Raw genomic sequence first — 22,315 nt, 5'->3', positions numbered from 1 at the left:
CGGAATAGCTGTACTAGTCTCCTGTAACCACACAGAATAAGGAGTTGGCAAGAGAATCGGAGGAGACCAGGGGGAGGGGGAGGGGAATAAATTGGCAGATTTAGGATATGCCAAAAAAACACCACCAATTCATAATTATCATGGTATTTGTTGATACTAATCCAACAAATCCACAACAACTTAGCAGTAGAGCAGGGGTCTGCAACCTATGGTTCTAGTCAAATGTAGTTCAGTACAGAACAAAATATGGCTCTTCTTTTAAAAAACCCTTGCGATCTGTAAGTTAAAGTCTATTGGAGGGGAAGGTGAGATGCTAGAATAACTAGTATGTGAAGCGAATAGCAGGGGAAAATTTATGGGACTAGGGGGCTTCTTAGACATGCTTTACAGGATGCACCTGTGTATATGTATGACTTGGAGATCTCACATGTGCCACTGCCTAATAAAGGACTTGCAACAAGTAGTGTTTAGATAGCAAAAACTTTATGGATTATGAACCAGCATGTTAATTATCAATAATGTGTAGTATATGTTTTCAACTATGCAAATAGGCTCTGCTGAGCTCTAGCAATGAATTTTGATACTGCTTGGTTTTTTAATGATAAAAGAATTGCTGACCGTGATGGTGCAGCCTTCAATCAGGGACAAGGGTTCGCTGAGATGCTCAGCACCACTGTCTGCTAGTGCAATTCACTCTAACTGCAGAAAAATCTGTGTCTGCTATTTCTCACAAAGACTTAACGGAGGAACACTTTGATCAGCAGTTATTAAAATGTATTTCTCCCTCCTCCTCTGTTTCAGTAATGCCTTACCTTATATTTTTTTCTGGGATGTTCTGGCGACTGTTGACTTGTGCTGTTGCCCTGATCTGAGCTTCAAGCCTTGCATAAATTCCAGCGGCAGACTGTAAACCACAGAAGCCAATCAGGTATTGGTTACAAACAAGGACTTTATTCTTACTGCACAGCACAGAAGCAGGTGGGTGGGAAAGGACAGGATGAAGAACAGGCAGCCGACTGTCTACATTTAATTTCATAAGCACACACACTGCCTCATTTCAGCATGTCAGTTGCGGTGGGGAGTTGTCTTTTGAGTAAAGTAACAGCATGTGGAAAAAAGTTTACATCAAAACAAACCCTTCCCTTGCACTTTAGCACTGATCCTAATTGGCACCCCATACAGATATGATTTCCATTTAAAACTGCTGTCAAGATCAGTTCATAGATCTCTCAGCATCTCATCGGTTTAGACAGGGCTTTTTTTCTGGGAAAAGAGGCGGTGGAACTCAGTGGGTTGCCCTCAGAGAAATGGTCACATGGCTGGTGGCCCCGCCCCCTGATCTCCAGACAGAGGGGAGTTTAGATTGCCCTCCACATGCAATCTAAACTCCCCTCTGTCTGGAGATCTGGGGGCGGGGACACTGGCCATGTGACCATTTTCAAGAGGTTCTGGAACTCCATTCCACCGCATTCCCCCTGAAAAAAAGCCCTGGGTTTAGGTCCCAAATCAGATAAGAAAAGTAGAGAAAATTTCTTTATTTCTTGTCTAGGCAAGCAAACAGTATAACAGGAAAAACACAGAGATCAGACTCATCATCGTTCTTGGGCGCTTACTTCTCGGCAGTTCATGTACACTTCTGAACAGTCATGGTGGTGGTGGAAAGTGCGATCAAGTCATAGCTGATTTATGGTGACCCTGCTGGAATTTTCAAGGCTACAGACGAACAGAGGGTGGTTTGCCATTGCCTGCCTCTGCATAGCAACCCTTGTCTTCTTGAAAGTCTCCCATCCAATTACTAACCAAATTTGACCCTGCTTAGCTTCTGAAATCTGACGAGATCAGGCTTGCCTGGGCTATCCAGGTTAGGGACTGAACAGCTGTGCTACTCCTCAGTTCCACTCCCCCCCCCCACACACACACACAAATCACTCTTGGAATTAGAGATACAGTGAAGATGACTCTGGCTGAGTCCCACAGAAGTTAGAGCTAGTTTGAAGCCTTTCTTTGTGTCAGTGAGGTCAGTGAAGAAAACCCACATCTCAGCAGCTATCGCATCCATACAGTACTGTGCAAAAGTGCTGTTTAGGGTCGCAAGAGGCCTGTTGCATCTCGGCTCCCAAAAGCACACAGCAACTTCCTCAGCAGCTGATGCGGCCTATTTGTTCTCCCATTACTACAGGGATTCTGAATCTCTTTTACTTTAGCCTCAACCCCACCAGATAAGGATCTGACCACGACAACGTAGTTAAATTAATCTTCCCCATGCCAAATTAGATGACTCTCACATACACATGTCCCGTGCAGAACACCAAAGGGAAAGAATGCCCAGCTATGTTCATGGACCAGATTTTACCCAAGACAACCCTATGGTTGTCATGGCAGCCACGAAGCTCTGAGCTGCATTGGACAGCAAGACCTTGGCATAGATACTGGAGAATCCTAGGTGGCAATTTCAACACCAAATGCCAACACCAGCTCAGGAAGGAAGACTGTCAAGCAGCAGAGCAAACAGTACACCAACAGAATTCCCGATCTGTCTTGGGACCCCAACCACCAGATGTAATATAATATAAGCACTATAATTAATAATAATGCACTGATCATCCAATGATTTGCAGGAGGGGGTTTCCATTGGTTAGTGGCAACATTGGGTTGGCAAAAGTACAATTTAGAGAATATCTGGGAAAACGGAGCTGAAACGAAAGGAAAGTATGGGGATTGGGATGGTGAATTCTTTATAGAAGCTGATCAGATTTAGTTTAATTTTGTGGCTGCTGTTCCCATGTGTAAAACACTGGTTAGTACAGCTGCATCTCTGTGCCATGAACGAATGATCCAATCACACTCAACGCTTCTCCAACTACTCATCCCCATTGGGACACTGATTACACGGGGGCAAGGCCAGAGTGAAATATCATACAGGGATGCAATGGGCAGCATCCAGTATTAACTTGTTTCTTATGGTACACTAACAGCTCTTTCTTGGAACAAGCTAGCGTGCTGGGGGACACCTTTTGTCATTTATTCAATCGGATCCAGAAAGACTCAGGCGAGTGCAGCATCTCACTATGAAACAGAACTGCAAGCGGAAAGACCAGAAGCACCCCCACCCACAGAAATATTAATGAACAAAACTCACTTCTTTGTTCTCTTTTGATTTTGCTCGGTCAAGTTCTCCCAGCCTCATTTTTATTAGGTGTCCTGTGATCTCGGCCATTCTCCGTTGATCTGCAAGAAACACAAAATGTCCAAGTTGAGAAAAAACAATTTCTGTACCCAGTTAACACCTTAAACTCTCACTATCAGATGGAGAAAAATGACTGCTGGTGCTCTTCATTCCTGCCAAAAGCCATGGCTACATTTTTTCCACAACACAATGACGCACAGGACATAAAAAGCCTACATATGTTCCTCCTCCCACCCCACCCCTCCACCTATTAAACTGTCATGGTTTCCCTCAAAGCCTCTTGAGAATTGTAGTCTGGTGAGAATTCTGGGAAGAAAGCACTAACCCGGACGCTCCTGAGCTACAAGGGGAGAGGGAAAGATAAGATTGTATCTGTACCACATATGTAGCTTCTCAACACTCTTGCATGATGTTGAATGAGTGCGCTAGCCAGCATGCAACACACACCAGAGGCCGCTTAGGTATTTATTTAAAACATCTGAATCCCACCTTTTGGCCAAATTAAAGCCTCAAGTAGGGGTTGCGATTTGGTATATTCAGGCCGAAAATATACCTGAAAAATAACTTTTGGGCTTGCAATATTCTCCCTCTTGCTTCAATTGGTTCTGTTGGGATTTTCTGGTTTGGTGTTGGTTCAGCTAAGATTCTCCAGTTTGACATTTGTTCTATTGGGCTTTGTTGGTCCTGTTTCTATTGGGAGGCTTTTGGCCACTGGTTAATCTTGTATGTTTGTTTGGCTAACCTGGCTAAGGCTTCTGTTTCCTGCAGAAAGCCTTGGATTTTTCCCTCCGTAAGAAACAATGAAGAGTAGCCGGGGGCCCACAGAACAATGAAGAGTAGCAGGGGCCCACAGAACTTGACCCCATGGTCCAATTCAGTTGAAACTGGGAGAGTCTTTAGTAGACAGGCAACAGGAAGTCTGCGGTAATTTTGGAGTAGTTTGCTTGACAAACAGCCCCTCCAGCTGCCTGTAAATATTTTCCCATAGGGAATAACAGAGCCAAATATATTCAGATTCCCCAAACAACCCAAATCCAAATACTATACCAGTATTTTTTATCCCAAATATTGGGAATACCAATATTTATCAGATTCCTGATACCCAAATCCAAAAAAATACCAGGTTTTTTTTAGCCTACACACCCCTGCCCTCAAGGCAGCAAACAGTTAAAAAGATGATACAAATCAAGTTTAAAAACTGTACGTATATGTAAAGCCAGTGATTAAAACAAGCAAGATGGATAGTAAATCAGAAAACACCAGACAAAACAGAAAAGTCTTCACCCACCGGCAGAAAATAATGATGGGAGGGGAAGACGAATCCCCCTTGGAAAGGAATTCCATAATTTTGGTGCCACAACTGAGAAGGCCCTTTTTCAGATACTACCCATCTAGCCTCAGATTACTATAGGTCTGAAGATACATCATAGGTATGGCTAACACTTTCCTCATTCTATAGTCGGTCATTTCCCCCTTAACAGACTCTGTTGTTTATATTATCAGGTAGTTCGAATGAATGCAGTTTGTTCACAAAGGGATTCTACAAATGCACTGAAGTGTGCAAGGGCCTCATATTTATCTCGGCTAAACTTTATATCCCTGGTCATAAACAAATTTATTTAAATCCATCAACATTAAACACAAAAATGATATGGATTCAGTTTCTGCATTATGGAACCCAGCCTATTTCTCATATACACATTTGTGAAATACAGGTTTTGTTTTGTTTTTATTCCCATAATGACCCTGAACAAGTCAAGGAAAGGTTTTTTTTTAAGTCTTACCTTCTTCTCTTTGAGCATCTTGATTGTACCTCAATGATCTGGAAGAATCCCATTTACTCTGCTGCATGCTCACACTAATGAAACAAAGAAGATGAATCAGTGGATGTTCACAGAATCACAGAGTTGGGTCATCACAGAAGGTCATACAGACCTTCTAGTCCAACCCCCTGCCTAATGCAGCCTAAAGCATCCCTGACAAATATTCATCCAGCCTCTTCTTGAAAACTGCCAGTGAAGGGGAGCTCACCACCTCCCTAGGCAGCTGATTCCACCTTTGAACTACTTTGACTGTAAAAAAGTTTTTCCTAATATCCAGCCAGTACCTTTCTGCATGTAATTCAAGCCCATTGCTTCGAGTCCTACCCTCTGCTGCCAACTGGAACAGCTCCTTGCCCTCCTCCAAATGACAGCCTTTCAAATATTTAAAGAGAGCAATCATGTCCCCCCTCAATCTCTTCTTCTCCAAACTAAACATTCCCAAGGCCCTCAGCCTTTCCTCGTAGGGCTCAGTCTCCAGACCCCTGATCATTCTCGTTGCTCTCTTCTGCACCCTCTCGATTTTGTTCTGAACATCCAGTTTGGTGTAGTAGTTAAGAACATGGAACTCTAATCTGGAGAACCAGGTGTGATTCCTCACTCCTCCACTTGAAGCCACCAGGGTGACCTTGGGTCAGTCACAGCTTCTAGGAGCTCTCTCAGCCGCACCCACCTCACAGGGTGTTTGTTGTTGTGGGGATAATAACAACATACTTCGTAAACCACTCTGAGTGGGTGTTAAGTCATCCTGAAGGGCGGTATATAAATCAAACGTTATTATTATGATTATTAACAGATGTCTGGAGCTGGTAATAGGCTGAATAAGAACCAATAAACAAAAGCTCAATCTAGACAACAACTGGTCAACAATAGGGCCAAATGGAGGATTACTGAGTCAAGACTCTTACGAATGGGGTTGTAAATCCAGGAAAAAGTAGGTTCATGGATGTGGTGGGGGGGGGCAGTATTAATAGATTTGGTTGCGGATGGAGGCATTCGATGTCCTCAGTACTTTTTCAAAGCTACGGCTGGGGAACCATCTGCAGGTGTCCTTGACAGGCAGGACTCAGCCATGGTCACCTCTGCATAGATTAACATTCGCACAGGACTACTACAATGTGCAGTTCTATATGGGGCAGTTCAGTATCTACAATTAGTACAAAACATTTTTGGGCCAAAATCCCAGCTGGGGTGGGGAGGAGCTGAAACTCAAACTTCAATTATGACAACCAGTATATGCACATATACACCCCTCAAGTGAAATACAGAGACTGTAAACTGTATTACCCAGCCTAAATTCTAAAATATATTCAAATTTCACATTGGCAAATTTTCAAATAACCTTTGTTGCGAATAACACACCACTACTGCTTGACAGAATAAAAGGTGTATCTAATCCAGGCTAACTTTCCAATGCTGGCTCACCGAATGCCTCCAAGAAGCTTAGAAGCAGGGCAAGAAGACCTTTCCGCCCTCCACTGTATGTTCAAGTTTTGCTGCCCCTGGACATAGTCGTTCATTTTTTTTAAGCCAGTCAAAAAGTTCATCTTGACATCTTGTATGTTTAAGATATTAGGGCTAATACTTACACAAAAGGAGACGCATCTCGAGAGTTAGACTGTTCAAAGAGAAAAGGACAAACACAAAATACGGTAAAAAAAAAATTAAGCTTCATGGATCAATGCTACTTGTTGAGAACTGGTAGGTTATTGAATCACTCAAAGTTCTTCCCAAGACAGAACAGAAAAAAAAAATGATTGTGTAAACAATTACATAACTATTATCACAAAATGTCCAGGAAGAAAGCAGATAAAATTCTATGCACTTTACCTGGGATTAAAACTCCTCTGCTGCTAATGGAATTACTTCTGAGTAAAGTGAAAGAAAAGGGTTCAGTCCTCATGGTGAGTTAAGGTAATTATTTAAATGCTCCAATTTACCTTCTCCAATACCTTTTCCTTCTTTTGGACACTAGGAGAAGACCCTTGTTTCTTTGGCTGTTTGATGAACTTCTTTGGCCTCTCTTTTCTTCCTACAAATTAGAAGAAGTTTTTGAAGAACACGAACAAGAGCCAGTGTAAAAACTTGGGCAAGACAACCCTCCTCTCCTCTCCACTTCATACACTGCCCCACAAAACAACACTGTCCGGTCACTTAAATTTATGCTGGAATTGGAAGGACACGCTTCAAATTTTATTTGTCATCTTCGTGATGCTGCAAAGCAAATCAGGCTAAACAGAGAGATCATAGTAAGTGGCCTAGGATCACCCAGTAAAGGCTGAGTAAGAATTTGAACTTTATTCTCTCTGATGCTAGACCAACGTTCTGAACCATACAGCACACTGGCATTCCGGTGGAGGAGGCTGGGAACCAACCAGCAATTTTAAACAGGGGGGGGGGCGGGGGGGAAAGAGCTTTTGGCAACATCTCAGGACGTAGAGTACAAATCAGAGAACATTCTGCAGGGTTATCAGGTTTATCTGCTCAATGAGGCTTGTTCCTACAACTGTTCTTAGGATGGCACTATTAGGATATACACGCTCTCTCTTTTTGGGAGGGAAAAATCACTTTGGGCATTTTGTTCCATCCCAGATAATTCCAGCTTATATTCTGCAACTGTCCCCAATGCCCCAGTGGAAACATATAGCCCTCTGTAGTGTTCTAAAGAATAAAACTGCCCTTTGAGGCTCAAAACAAATCATCCCCCCAAAAGCTTTCTAAACTAAGCCAGGTTCCCCAAATTAAGGCCTAAACTGGGGGCAGATTTATATGTAAGGTGAGTCCTACACACCCCAATAACTTGTTTAATGGCACTGCACACAGCATTCATGCACCAGCCACCAATGTCACATAGGGAAGCCACACAGACATCCGTGCGTTGGACCTTACATGTGCAGCGACGACACACCAAAATGCACTTACATAGGCTGGCACTTTTCATGGTCTCTCTGCACAAATCAATTCTAACTTAAATGTTAAAAGCAGAAATGTCCAATAGATGATGTTAACCCCAGGGCTCACTCTGACTTGGTGAAACCAGTTTGTGATGGGGTTTGTTTCAAGTAAGGTAAACCTCCTCTCTCTTATTCCAGTTTTCAATGGCTATCAGAAACCATTTGCACCACCACAAAGAGGGAAGGATGTACCTGGTTTCTTATATACTTCTTCTTCATCGCCTACTTCATCCTCCGTGACCTCAGACCCAGTTGTATACTCATCATCTTCCGAGAGCAGCAACTGCTGTTTCTATCGTCATGAAGGAGGGAGTGTTAAAAGTGAAATACACCTTTCTTCTTTTTCTCTGCCCAACCATTAAACAGTTTAAGACTTGCTAGAGAGCAATACTGAACAATAATAGCTTGGCCTTTTTAACAGACAATATTTATAAAAACTTGCCTCTTGATTAGTCAACATTATAATTCATGCTGTTGTGGATTGGTTCAGCAGTTCACCCCACCCCCCACCCCCAAACTCATTCAAAGAGGAATGAGTCTTCTTGCACATTTATTGGGGATATTTATCTGGAAACTGTTTCGTATCTAAATTTTGCACTCCACTGTTTCTGAAAGGCCACTGCCAAATTTTCTTAGAAAAAGAAAAAAAAATCAGTGAAGCGGACAGCTTAAATTGAGATGGCACCTTTCACTAATACTTGGACGGAAAATATCAGGATTCCAGATTATGAAAAAAAACACAGGATACACTCCTAATACAGCTTTCTGTCCCACCTCCCCCTTCCAGAAAGAATGCTGCTGCTATAATAACGTAACATTCGATTTATATACCACCCTCCAGGACAACGTAACACCCACTCAGAGTGGTTTACAAAGTATGTTATTATTATCCCCACAACAATCACCCTGTGAGGTGGGTGGGACTAAGAGAGCTCTGAGAGAGCTGTGACTGACCCAAGGTCACCCAGCTGGCTTCAAGAAGAGGGGCGGAGAATCAAACTCAGTTCTCCAGATTCCTGCCATTCTTAACTACTACACCAAACTGGCTCTCTCTGCTAAAGTTGCCTGGCCACATCAGAGACACACGGGAAGGACAATCTGGGCCTCTGCTATTGATGCAACCTCTCCCAAGCACAAACATGTACAAAACTAGTTTCTGTGGTCAAAATGGATACAATGCAGATCTCTAGTTTGGGTGTCCTGGCAAGATTTTCTGGCTTTACTACTTGGTAGCCCATGTGGTTGCTTCGAAGATCTGGGAAGTGGTTACAGGAAAGGTAAGAGAGTTTTAAGAGGTAGACATATCCCAGCACATATGTTGACAGCAGCATACCAGCTCATCTGGTCATCTGGCTTCAGCTGCCCCTGCCATCCGAGGCTAGAGAGGTGCCAGCCCAAGCAAGTAATGGGTCCATAGTAATAGGGCCATTCTCTGGCTAAGCAAGTGAGGCATTTGCAGCCCTTCTGGAGAAGGCAACAGGCGGGGCTTATGTCATTGTCTCCCAGACATGCACCCAGGAAGACCCAGGTGAATCCCTGAGATGCTGGCTGTATCACTGGGCCTTGGTTTGCTCCATGCGTGTCTGGACAGGGACAACCTTCATCTCTCCCTGCCCCGCCCCTCATTCCGTTTACCAGGACATTCACAAGTAGATGTTGCAGTTTTTCAGCACTTGAGTCAAAAAAGGTTGCCCACTCCAGGTTTGATTCATTTGAAATGTGGTGCTGGAGGGGAGTCTTACGGATACCACGGACAGCCAAAAAGAAAAATAAGTGGGTTTTAGATGAATTCAAGTCTAAATTCTCCCTCGAAGCTAAAATGACTAAACTGAGGCAATTGTACTTTGGTCACATCATCAGAAGACAAGACTCTAAAGCTAGGAAAAGTGAAAGGCAGTAGGAAAAGAAGAAGACCCAAAATGAGATGGCTTGACTCAATAAAGGAAGCCACGTCCTCCACTTTGCAAGATCTGAGCAAGGCTGTTAATGAGAGGACATTCTGGAAGTAATTCATCCATAGTGTCACCATAAATCAGAAGCAACTTGAGGGCACGTAACGTGCACACACACTGGATTAACCTACACTGGATTAACTCAGTCCCATCCCGCTTTCCAACCTGTAATTTGTTCAGCAGAAGACTAAGGTCAGTAGGCACAGCACGTGTACCCATCCTCACACGAGGTTTGGGACCCAGAAGCCAACTGAAACTGGGAACAGAATAAAATGCTTCCCCTCCTACCCAATCTCAACCTCTACCTCGATCTTCAAAGTAGCCACATGGGATTGCCTATTAATACAATGACCAAAAGAAAAAAAGGGAAAAGATGCAAGAGGTCCTCATCATAGATCTTCTGAGTCATCATGTCTAGTTTAGCCATCAAAGTTGCTGCTGTTGGTTGGAGGAATTTTTTTTTAGCAAATTCCCATTTCTTTGTGTAGTTTTAAACCATATTTTTACAAGAAATAAATAAAATAATGCATTAAATAAAGGCTGTTCAGAGGGTTTGGGTTGGACATAACTAAACAAATAAATTCAACAGGGACTTGAAAACTGTGAATGAGAGCTAAAGGGAACCTCGTCTGAAGGTTCTTCAGAACTGCAGCAGTCTCTGATGGACGCCAACGACCCCAAAGAATGCCCAGCGTCTTCCCCCATGATGCAAATGCCATACAAGGTTCACCGATCATGCATGTCGCCTGCTGTTCCTATATTGCAGCACAGGCCTGGACCAGTAAGTTGAGAACTCAGATGCTTCAGCAAAAACAATCCCTGGATCACACATCATTATACTACCTGTTTAACATTTATAGACTGCTCCAGGACTGCAGAAACACCTTGTTACTAACAGCAATTATTTACAGGCTCTTTGCCTTTAGGCCCAAGACTGTTGGCCCAGCACAGGCACACCATCCACAGAACCCCAGCTCACATGATCCTGTGAGCTGTCATATCAGAGAGCCAGGACAAAAATATTTGTGATGCAAATGATCAATTTATATACTGTGATACTTAAAATTCAAAAGGGTGTGGGTTGGATCCCAGTTTTGCCGACAGCAGTGTCTTCCCCCTGGCACAAGGAGACTTCTCCTGCTGCAAAGCTTCTTGAGTCAAGGGAAGACTCCTAGAACCAGGGGAAGGGGCCGCCACTGGTAGAAGAGACCTGCAGGATCCAGCACATTGCTTTTTGGAACAGAGGTAACTGGGGAAACATACCAGCTGGAGAGTCCAGTTTTTCAAAGAAAGGAACTGTAAAAAAAATGGGTGAAAGTGAGTATTAGAGAGCATAACAGGTTTATCAAATGGAAGAGGAGGCCAGATCAATGCAGCGGCTTTTACTCGGCCAACACCACCACTCCACCCCATCTCCCTGCTCTCTGATTTAAAGCTCATCACAATAAAAAGGAGTTTTGAAGACTGATTTAGGAGTAAATGAGCATTACTGAATAAACTGAAGCCCAGTCTAGACAGAAGTCATGCTACAGCACACCTACCCCTGCCCAACTATCCCCTCCTTAACCACAGCAATGGTGAAAGACCAGCTCCCTGTGGCAGACAAGTGTTAGAAGGGACAGGCAAAGACACCCCCACTAGCCTAACCGTAGCTCAGTTCAGACTTGTCCCCTCTCCTTCTTCCTTCTTCCCTCTTTGCCCACCAAGAGCTCCTCTCATAGGTCCATTTATTTTTGTTTTTAACTGCAAAGTATTATTATTAAACGCAGCATTTTTTGAATATTGCAAGACACTTTGGAACTCCAACTGAAAAATGAGATTGAAAGCCAACAAAGAAATACATATGAGATGTTGTTGGTCAATCAAGGAGTCAGCCAGAGTGAGGCACAGGTGTCACTGAGCAACTTTGCAGCTCAGGTTAGTTATTAGATGCACGTCCTCTGACGGAGACCTGGGTCTCTTCTCTGGCATGCAACGCCTTTTAACCACCTTCAGTTGATATGCACACCATGGCCTTTCCTTGAAAAATGAGATCTGGCCACAATTATATACAATCTGATTAGATAGTTAGATTACTACAATATGCTTTAGGCTAGGGGTGACCAGAAGCTTCAGCAGGTTGTGAACACAGTACAGCCTGCAATCTCACTCCTGTGTCTGGAAACAAATGTGGCCACATTACTGGGGGGTGGGGGCAGGGTTCAGCAAGAAGGAAAAAAAATCAGACAAGATCCCCCCAAAAACACTTGGGCAAATTTCTCTCTGTTCAGAGGCTGCTTCACTCACACAAGTCTGTGTGTTCTCTTTGACCCAAATGCAATTTTTGCTAGATTAGATAACTGCAAAGTGCTCTACTCGGCGCTGCCCCTGAAGTGTGTTCAGAAAGCTTCACCTGGCACAGAATGCTGCAGCCAAGATGTTGACTGGAGTGGATCATAGGAACCGTATTGCTCTAGTTAAAACTAGAGCCCATCCACACTGGCTCCCAATCTGTTTCTGGACACAATTCAAGGTGCTGGTGCTGACCTTTAAAGCCCTACATGGCTTCAGACCGGCATACCTGAAAGACCACTTGTTTCCTTATGAGCCTACTCAACCACTGCAGTCATGTTCTGGGACTTGCTTCGGGTGCCCCCGGCCTTCGGAGACTAGGCAGGTGGCAACCCAGGTGAGGGCCTTCTCAGTCGTGACTCCAAACCTCTGAAACTGTCTCCTCAGAGAGACTCGCTTGTCCCCTCCTATTGCTGCCTTCCACCAGCAGGAGGATTTTTTGTTTGTTTGTTTCATCTGACTTTTGTTTCCTCTTTCCTGCCTGTTTTGGGTTCTTTTATGTATATCTATTTTATTGTATTGCATGTGCATTTTAACTTGGTTTTAATTGTATGTGTATTTTAGCTTGGTTTTAATTGTTTGAATGACAGGTTTTCATTTGGTTTTAAAGGTTCTTCAGATGTGGTTTTAATACACGTAATGTTTTTAATCTTGTTAGCCACTTTGGTGGCCCTGATGAAGGCAAAGAACGGAGGGATACATTTTGTAAATAAATAGCCCCTCATGCAATCTTTCTAGAGGCCCTCAAGTCTCAGCAGCAGCGCGTGAGGAGGCGCTGCGGAAAGGAAAGGCACAATGGACGCACTCCTACAAACTCCCTCCACTGATGAGAACTTGGATCTATCCTATAATCATGCACTAGAACTACCAGGAAGTGCTAAGCATAAAACAGGGGGAGGGGGGAGAGTTACTCACAGCATTAATTTCTCCTGTTTTGGGACCCCACGGTGAATTTGGCTCCAAAAGCACATCACATTCAATACTCTTCTCGTCACACAGCCCAATTCCAGAATCACTTAAAAGAAGCAATGGTTTAGCAAGGTTATGGATCACAGCTCTATGGATTCTATAGCTTACACAGCTCCTGATACCTCAGTCTGGGAATCATTTTACTAAGAGATTAAAATCGTATGAGACACCCGAATATACATCTGCATCTCACCTATTTTGATCTTTTTCAAAAGGCACAACTATGACATTTCTGTGTTGACACAGGTCATGCAGGATCTTAGCAGTCTGATAGGGCACAGCATCCCCGCCTTCGCCTCCTGCAGGCACTCCAATCACATGATCCCTCACTTTGCACCCCTTAGACAAAAGAGACACAGAGAGTGATGCTGGGTTAGACAGCTTTCCTTTATACACACATAATCACACAAACTACGGCTTGACAACCTAGCTTGCTTTTTTCTATTTATTAGTATGCCTGTGCCCCTCCTTTCCTCTTGGCTCGTGGCAGCCAATCCTAGTTTGAGTATTTGGAAGCAACACCGAACCATGGTTAAGCTCTAGCATCATAAAGAAGTAAGCACAGTTACTTTACATGCTGGGTTTGCATATAATTTTAAATGGGCCTTGGAAAGTGCCAAGATGGATAAAGTTGGCAGGCATGTTGCACAAACAACCTTCTTTTGAAATCACTGCCTGCAAAGTTTGAAGCAGCCAGCGTAACAGGAGACCCTGGGCTCCGACAGCCCTCACCACCCCTGCAAGTAAGACCAGAGAATGATGTGTACTATGTGGGCAGAGGAGCAGGGGGGACACAGCTCTAGGAGCACTAGGGACCTCAGTGCCACCAGCACCATTAACTCCAAAAAACGCCAGACAAGAAGACAAAGGAGAGGACAACCCCATCCCCCCACCCCCAGCACAACTTGGCACTGCTTCTTCCCCTACATTATTTTCTTATTTGATTAGCTGCACAGGAAGAAAAAATGCTAAGATCTGTTCCATCTCATTCAACCATGGAGCAGGCACCAAAGCACTGCAGGGGTGGAGGAGATAACAACCCCCCTTTGCTGGAACTTGGCTCAGATTTGTTCCCCCTACATAGTGCAAAAGATGAGTATGATTCAGACAGTCTTCTCCCAAATACCTACTTTTGGAAGAGGAGCAGGATCAAATCTAAGAACCTTTTGGTTACAGCAGGAATAGACTCCAATGCCAGGAGAACCAAGAGCACTTGCAATGCCCGGGTAGAGGACTGGCTGAGTGTGATACTGGCAATGTGAGAATTCAGTACATAGGAATGTCTGGAAGAGATGTAGTAAGAAAAATATCACCACCGCTCTCAGGGGCTAATTTTCTACTTGAAAGTGAACTGCAATTTGCTTAATTGTGGAGATATGTGGCAGCTAGGGATTGGACAGCGTAACGTATAAATTAAGAGCAGCAGCTGTAAAGCCAGGGGTGGTGGGGGGATGCAATATTGATGAAACAATAGTCTGTATGATCACAGAATGATTTGCCAAATTAAATTGATCACATGTCTGCTATTCAAGCCTGCCCTGAGTGTTCAGCAGTTTAGTTCTAAAAGTGATATTTTCTGTTTGGGAGAAGGAGAGTCAGGAGGGGGACCCACACACACCCTAGTACTCACTTGATTACATCTTGAACAGGTTAGCCAATTGATAGTTCCCCAAAGACGCCAGTATACATCTCGCCAAGATTTTAATTCTTCAAAAAGACTCAACAAGTATTCATGGACTTCCCAAGATTTATCTCTGTGTACAGAGGCAAGAAGTTAATTAGATGGATCAGAGAAAAAGACATTGAACATAATACACCAGACATAACAGTCGTGGAAAATCGAAAAGTCTGGCTAATCGACATTGAAATTCCTGGGGATGCCAGAGTTGAAAAAAAGGAACAAGAAAAAATGATTAAATATAGAGGTCTGGCAACAGAAATCACCCAACTGTGGAATAAGAATGCAACAGTAGTCTCCATTGTCATCGGGGCACCTGGAACCATCTTGAAAAACTTTGCAATTCAAGTGGAAAAACTGCAGCTTTCTGACATAACACATGCAGAACTGCAAAAGACGGTGCTACTTGGAACAGTGTACATATTACGCCGATAACTGGTTGATACTTAGGTCTCCGGCGGAAACTTGTATCAGCTTAGCAAGGCCAATCAATAATAACATGTGACCTCTGCTTATTGTTGATTGTGTTTTGGATAATTCAAATAATAATAAATAACAACAAAACAACAACAACAATAATACAGTCTTCTTCCACAGGATTACATGGGGCTGCAAACCCAGGCATCAGCTGCAAAGGAGATCCATGTGACTGTACAGAATTCACCCCTCAGATTTTAAGGCTCAGAGGAAAATGTGAGACAAAGCCATATGAGGCTGTCTCATTGTCCCCATAGCCAACTTCAAGTGGGAAAGAACTTATTCTTTCTTCAGAAATCCTCCCCTGCAGGGAGTAATAGTCCCTTACAATTGGCTAAGCCACAAGAGACAGACCAGGAAGAATCCGTGACCATGTGCTTAGAGAGGAAAAAAAAAAAGGGGGGGGGAGACTGTCTCTAAGAAGAAAGTGAAGAGCCCAGTGGCACAGAGTGGTAAGCTGCAGTACTGCAGCCCAAGCTTTGTTCACAACCTGAGTTCAATCCTGGCAGAAGCCGGGTTCAGGTAGCTGGCTCAAGGTTGACTCAGCCTTCCATCCTTCCGAGGTTGGTAAAATGAGTACCCAGTTTCCTGGGGGTAAAGTATAGATGAATGGCAAACCACCCTGTAAAAAGTTTGTGATGTCCCCCCGTGGGTCAGTAATGACTCGGTGCTTGCACACCTTTACCTTTTTTAAGGAGAAAGTGAGAAGTGCCTCTTAGCCTAGCTCTGGCCAATGCTTTCTTCTATAAAGAACATGCCTCCTAGTAGTGGAAGAGGAGACTGCTCCATTGTCTGGACCACTGGAAGGTGCCAAGTATGACATGTATGACATGTTTGTATATTTTTGTTGAAGCCTCTGGAAGCAGCCGTTTCAGATCTGGGCAGATCCCTGGATGTTACTATCAAGTGGTTAAAGGAAAACAAGCTAAAACTGAATCCAGACAATTGAGGGACCACCAATCTCTCCATAAAGCCCATGCAACAAGTCCACTCTTGGCTAGCACCATCTGCATTGTTTGAGGGAAATTAGACTGATCACAGTCATACAAGGGCTTGCTGTGGGGGGGGGGCGGGGCAGGGATAGTCTGCCCAGTGAGGTAAGCACCGCACCATCTCTGCTTTCTTTTAGAAAAGTCTGTAAAGCGCAGCTATTCTGGTGGGCTGATAATTTTATTACTTTAAACAGTTGTTTTAGATTTTGAATCATTTTGGACAGACTGTAGTGCATTTTTGTCGGAAACTGAAAGACGACATAAACGTTTTTGCCAAATTCAACCGTTATATTTGTAAAGCCAATGGCTTCCGTGGATTGGGTGGGGGGGTGTCTTCAAAGTCTCTGGAACATTTGACACAGAATGCCTCAACAGTTTACAAGTTAAAGAACCTAACACAACATAAATTTAAAAGAAAGCTATAATCCTATATATTATTCCTTTTTTAAAATGCAGCACCTTATGTGAACATAGATAATATTTCCATGCTGATCCACATTGATCTTTCCAGGAATACATGGGATTCTTCTTTCAGTTTCCTTAGTCAGAAGTTTCTTACACAAACAGCACCTGTTCAAAAATACGAATACTGCATAAATCTGGCATTAAAGAATTCAGCATTGAGAAGAGGAGCAAGGTAAGATGAAGTAAGGGAGACAGCACTGTACCTATATAGTGTTGCTGCATTGCCCCGAGAATCCGGGTTCTGGTAGTCAGGATCAAACAACCTTTCTATCTTCTTGCAAAAAAGTTTGCTGTCAGTAGCAGGCAGAGAAGATTTTTTTTTAAATGGGGAAAAAATAATTAAGTTGCACATAATTAAAATTTTGCTTTATATAGAAAACAGAAAAGTAAGCACTTCTCTAAAAATTGCAGAAAGACAGTTTTAAAAATTGAGTATTCACAGAGATCTAGTCTGTAATATGCATTCTCTCTTGGAATTTTCTTCATCTTTTAACCATCTCTGTATTATTTTGTCTAAAAGTGTATTATTTTGTCTAAAAGAATTTTCTTGTTTTAACCATCTCTGTATTATTTTGTCTAAAAAAGACTTCTTTGACTAAATGAAAGGATATGCATTCTCATTTCCAACTATACGGGGTACCTATGAAGTTTAGGTCACACTGCCTAAGTAAAACAAGAGACATGGGAAACAGTGTGGTGTAGTGGCTAGAGTGATGGACTAGGATCTGGATGACCCAGATTTGATACCCCACTCTACCATGGAAGCTCAGTAGGTGACTTTGGGCCAGTAATGTACTCTTATCTTAACCTACCTCACAGTATTGTTAGGAAAACCGAAGGAGAGGAGAAAGATGTGAGCTTCTTTAGGTCTCCAGCGGGAAGAAAGACAAGGTATAAACAAAGAATCAAAAGAAATTATTCTGAAAAGCTATGAGCTTGGGGATGACCAACGTAATATTTCTTTCTCATTCATCCACCCACCCACTTCCAAGCTTCTTGGAGGAAAGAAGCCTTGGCTCAGTGGGGAAGTACATGCCTGGGGCTAGATTCAAGCTGAAACTGGCAATTCCAGACAATCCCTCCTTCCCACTGCTGACCCCCTCATGTAATTTCTCAGTGTCTCCTTATCTCCCAGGAGCACTATTTTGCAGAGATCTGTAGTCTGCAGTGTGTGTGTGGGGGGGGGGGGATAGGTAAGTTCTATTTTGCTACCAGTAAACTTAGTCTGGGTTCAACCCTCTAGCATGCAGAAGGCCTCATATTCAATCCCTGTCATCTCCGATAAAAGATCTCAAGACAGTAGGTATGTGTGGGGGGAATATCCTTATCTACCTTAGATCCTGGACAGCCGCTGCCCATCAGAATAAACCATACTGAATTAGATGGGCCAGTGGCATAATTCATTATCATGTTCTGCAAAATATCTTCAGTTTTAAAACTGAAAGAGATTGCAAGTAGAAATGCTGGTTCAAAGACAACTCCAAAAATGAAAAAGGAGTGAGAGGGGAGAAGAAAAAAATACGATGTTTTGGGCCATGATGGAAAAGCTGCTAACCTGCAAAATGTCTGATGCATTCTAGACTTTAATCAGACTAGGTGATCAGGGTGCAAAGGCTTTAAGAGTAATTATTTAGATATTTATCCCTCTTTTCTCGCCAGTGAGGAGTGGGGATTTGAACTTGAGTCTCCCAAATCCTAATTCAACACTTTAACCACTACACAATACTGGCCCTCACGTGGCATGGGAGAGGTGGTGTCTGATGTTCTCAGGAACTGAACAAAGACTAGCGACCTGTGTGTATACTGCAACCATTGCGGTTACACCTTCACAGACCAATTTAATATTAAGAGGATTCAAAATCCACATTTTGTACATCAGTCTATCATAAGACTTGATCAACAGGTAGCTGTGAATAATATTAATGGAAGACAAAAGGGCAGGTGACAAGTTGTTATATGAGGGGAAAAAACAGTAATGGAATAAAAAGTACCACCTCTTAAATTTATCTCTCTTGTCTTTCACCTCCTCCACTTCACTATGCGTAAAGAGATCGGCTATGCGTGTCAGGAGATTAGCATTGATACAGTTCATGTTGCATGGTGTGGCTACAATAGCACTCATATTTTTGTGGCAATAGTGAATACATTTTTCCACCTGTGGAAAAAAAAATAAGGACAATACAAGCTAGGAATTTAAAGAGAGATCCTGCCTGAGGAGCTGAATAAAGTACACAAACACAATACAGAGATGGAGTCTAGACTGTCCTCCTCAGCCAGCCACAGAAACACATGGCGGAGAGATCCACACAGGGTGAATCATGGAAGAAGGCCACTCAAGAGAGGTCAGAGGTCAAGTTATGCCCCCTTCTAAAACAATAGCTAAGCAGGCCTAATACAAGTGGTAGTGGCTCTAACCAGTACCAGAAAAGATTTGTAAAGAGCTACTAATTTGGGTAAGAATCTGCACACAGCCAGGCAAAGAACAGCTATACAAGTTGATCCCTTTAGGCCACAAATACCCGACACTGTCATGAGTGAAGAATTTGTGTAGGCTTATTTCCAAGTTTGAGCTCAGGAGGACTGTATTTGAATTAATGTGACAGAGATCTATCGAACTATGAGTATAACACAGAAAGTAAACAGAGACAAAGTTATCTTTCTCCTCCATAATACTAGAACTTGGGAGCACTCAATGAAGCTGATGGGCATTAGATTCAGGATGCATGAAAGGAAGCTTTTTTATACAATGACAAATTGCAGAATTCATTGCCAGTCAATGTCATAACACCCACTATCATAGATGGTTTTAGAATAGGTTTAGAAAGACTTTTGGAGGACAGACCCTTCAATGACTACAAGCCATGGTAACTAAAGTGCTAGGAGGCAACATCAGAGAGAAGGTCTTGACTCTAGGCTCTGTTTGTTGGCCACTGTGCAATATAGGATGCTGTACAAAATTTAACTAACTGTCTGATCTAGCAGGGCTCTTCTTACATTCTTATGACTATGTGTTCCTATTTACATGGTATGTCAACACAAGGTGATAAAGCACAACTGGAGCCAGAACAACTGCAATTCAGTACATATACATTGCCACTACTCCCATGTTCGTAATTTTTGCTTAGGATTTTCTTTGGCATTTCACAGTTTTAATAATGTTGCTATTAACAGAAAGTCAACTCAGGCGGAGGGTTTTTTTTTTCGGGTGCCCATCATTTCTGAAATGAGTGCTCTGTGGAAAGCACCACCACAGAGGCAACATACATGAATGCTTAAGGAAACATTGGATCACATGGACTAGTTCCATGGGAAACATATTGCCAATGCAATTGTTAAATAGAGCTCCTAGGGCTCACAATTCCATGTCTTTTCGCATACTTACTAAGGAATCCATCTTCAGGAATTCTGAGGAAATGAGAATTGAAATGACATTGCTTGGCTCTAAAAAATGAAATAAAAGAACAGGGTTAAAAGTTTATCAAGAATGATTAAACATAACATTGCATGATTTGTAAAAGGAAACACTACAAGAGATTCTTTGCATCATAAAGTCCACATTCCATAAAGCAGGAACAGCAAGAGAAAGTAGGCGTTGGGTTCCGTTCCTTCTACAGAAATAACATATCTTGACTTGGGTGTTTTCTGGCAATAAAAGCAGATTTTTTAATTCTGGCCACATTTGAGCCCTAATATAGCTATGTGCCTCCTTATTTTTCCCCTATTAGGCATCCAAAGAGGACTGACATAAAACGTGTTTAAAAACTCACTTCCTGAAGGCAAATTAAGCCATACCTACACAGAATGCAACAGAATGAGGTGGAAGACTTCTGAGATGGTACAGAATGGATATACCATTTCATATTCAAAATAAAGTGGAGTGGTAGGAGAGAAATCCTACCTTTAATGCTCCCCTCCTCTGAATTTTCTCTCATTTGGATTTTATTATGAGACCAAGGGATTCTAACATTTTCATAACAGGCTGCTAGTCAGAAGAACCTCCTCAATCTTCCAACCATAGTTATTAGATTAGGATTACCTTGTAGGATCCTAATTCTCCTGCCGTTTAGAGTATAAATTTCCCCTCTTCCTTTTCAGAGTTAACTGTGGTTAGCATTACAAATGCACCATTTTTAATATAAGCCATGGATAGCTGCAAATCAGTATTTGCAACCAAGGTTAGAACTAGACTCAAATTCTGCTGTGTGCAAATATACATGACACTCTTGATCTCGTAACTATCCTTAGGCGATCAAGCAGTGTGTTTCTCCTACACCAGGCTAAAGAACCCAATCTTTCCAGCCAACATTGGTATACCCAGCTGTTATGTACTGGGCTTTTACTATCCAAAATTGAACAGGGCAAGGAAATTACCTTCCAAAGCAATTTTGCATCCAGACTCTTAGTCTGAATCAGAAGTCAGGCTTTTCAGAATGGGAATTTGCAGCAAAAAATGAATAGATTTTCTTTTACCTAAGGCAGGTATTTCATGCACTTCATACTCCTTAGTGTTCCTTTTAACATATCTTATCAACCAGTTAAAGATGTGAACGTCACAGTGAACAGAAATGTCCACCTCTTCCCAGCGCTGGGCATCCACTGACAGATATTCAGCAAAGTACTTCATTTCAGAAATCAAAAGATCGCGTGGGCAAACAAAATCTTCCTTCAGATTTTTTGCTTCATCACACACATGGATCACCATATTTGGCCTTCGTTTGAAAAGAAAAAGAAGTCACAGGGAGGAACATTATTTTAGCTTACTTTCAGGATTGATTTACCCTTCAATTATGTTTTAAGTCTAAGAGCAACAAACATTGAGAAGAAAAATCACACACCTGGTGCCTTCTGCATACATTCAAGTGGTAATTATACAGGTATTTGAAGATGTAACAAAGACAATTTTATTCAATTATATATGTAGGAGCAAGAATAAAACATGAAAATGCAGACTAAATTGGAAAAAAAATTGACCTAGTAGGATAGTGTGCTGGGTGAAACTGCAACACTTGGCATCAAATCTCAGTTTCTCTCAAACCTCAAAGGGAATGAAAGGCTTTGGGCAAGCCACTGTCTCCCAGTATTGGTATCTGGGGACATTCGTCACAACTGGGTGCATGCAACAGTTTCATAAAAACACAGAAAAAGGGCAGAATGCGACCACGGGTGCAGAATTCCACTTTCTGAGAATGAGAGTCAAACTGCACTCTACCGATCTGCCCTATAACAGTTTCCCAGTTTGTTTACAAATGGAAAGCAACCACAAGAAGCTGCAGCTCTGAGTGGAGAAATGAAAGAAGGAAGGCTGCTTAACTCTGTCTTCTTCAAATCCTGTCCTGCTTTTCTATCAGCTGTGGGTGGAAAACCATTTTGAGCCAAAGAGCTAAGTGCAAAATAATGTAAAGCCCTTCTGCCATATTTCCACCTGAATTCACAGTCTCTGGAAGCTGCATTTCATTTTTTTAAGGAGTCAGGAAACTGTTATATGCATCT

At 42.6% G+C, this 22,315-nt stretch overlaps 1 protein-coding gene across 1 annotated transcript in view; it reads right to left on the bottom strand.

Moving 5' to 3' along the window:
- Positions 1-22,315, bottom strand: part of SANBR (SANT and BTB domain regulator of CSR) — a 41,644-nt gene that overhangs the window by 2,620 nt on the left and 16,709 nt on the right. Inside the window, exons 5-20 of the mRNA XM_054979976.1 lie at positions 21,296-21,534; positions 20,208-20,266; positions 18,820-18,980; positions 17,029-17,115; positions 16,820-16,930; positions 14,844-14,967; positions 14,344-14,496; positions 13,407-13,552; positions 13,160-13,259; positions 11,177-11,209; positions 8,154-8,253; positions 6,948-7,039; positions 6,597-6,625; positions 4,972-5,045; positions 3,140-3,228; positions 813-904 (exon numbers count right to left, since the gene is read on the bottom strand). Of these exons, the coding sequence (XP_054835951.1) occupies positions 813-904; positions 3,140-3,228; positions 4,972-5,045; positions 6,597-6,625; positions 6,948-7,039; positions 8,154-8,253; positions 11,177-11,209; positions 13,160-13,259; positions 13,407-13,552; positions 14,344-14,496; positions 14,844-14,967; positions 16,820-16,930; positions 17,029-17,115; positions 18,820-18,980; positions 20,208-20,266; positions 21,296-21,534 (1,689 nt within the window). The remainder of the gene's footprint in view (positions 1-812; positions 905-3,139; positions 3,229-4,971; positions 5,046-6,596; positions 6,626-6,947; positions 7,040-8,153; positions 8,254-11,176; positions 11,210-13,159; positions 13,260-13,406; positions 13,553-14,343; positions 14,497-14,843; positions 14,968-16,819; positions 16,931-17,028; positions 17,116-18,819; positions 18,981-20,207; positions 20,267-21,295; positions 21,535-22,315) is intronic.

The sequence above is a fragment of the Eublepharis macularius genome, chromosome 1 (assembly GCF_028583425.1).
Source record: "Eublepharis macularius isolate TG4126 chromosome 1, MPM_Emac_v1.0, whole genome shotgun sequence".
Taxonomy (NCBI): domain Eukaryota; kingdom Metazoa; phylum Chordata; class Lepidosauria; order Squamata; family Eublepharidae; genus Eublepharis; species Eublepharis macularius.
This window is presented reverse-complemented; position numbering and strand designations above follow the sequence as displayed.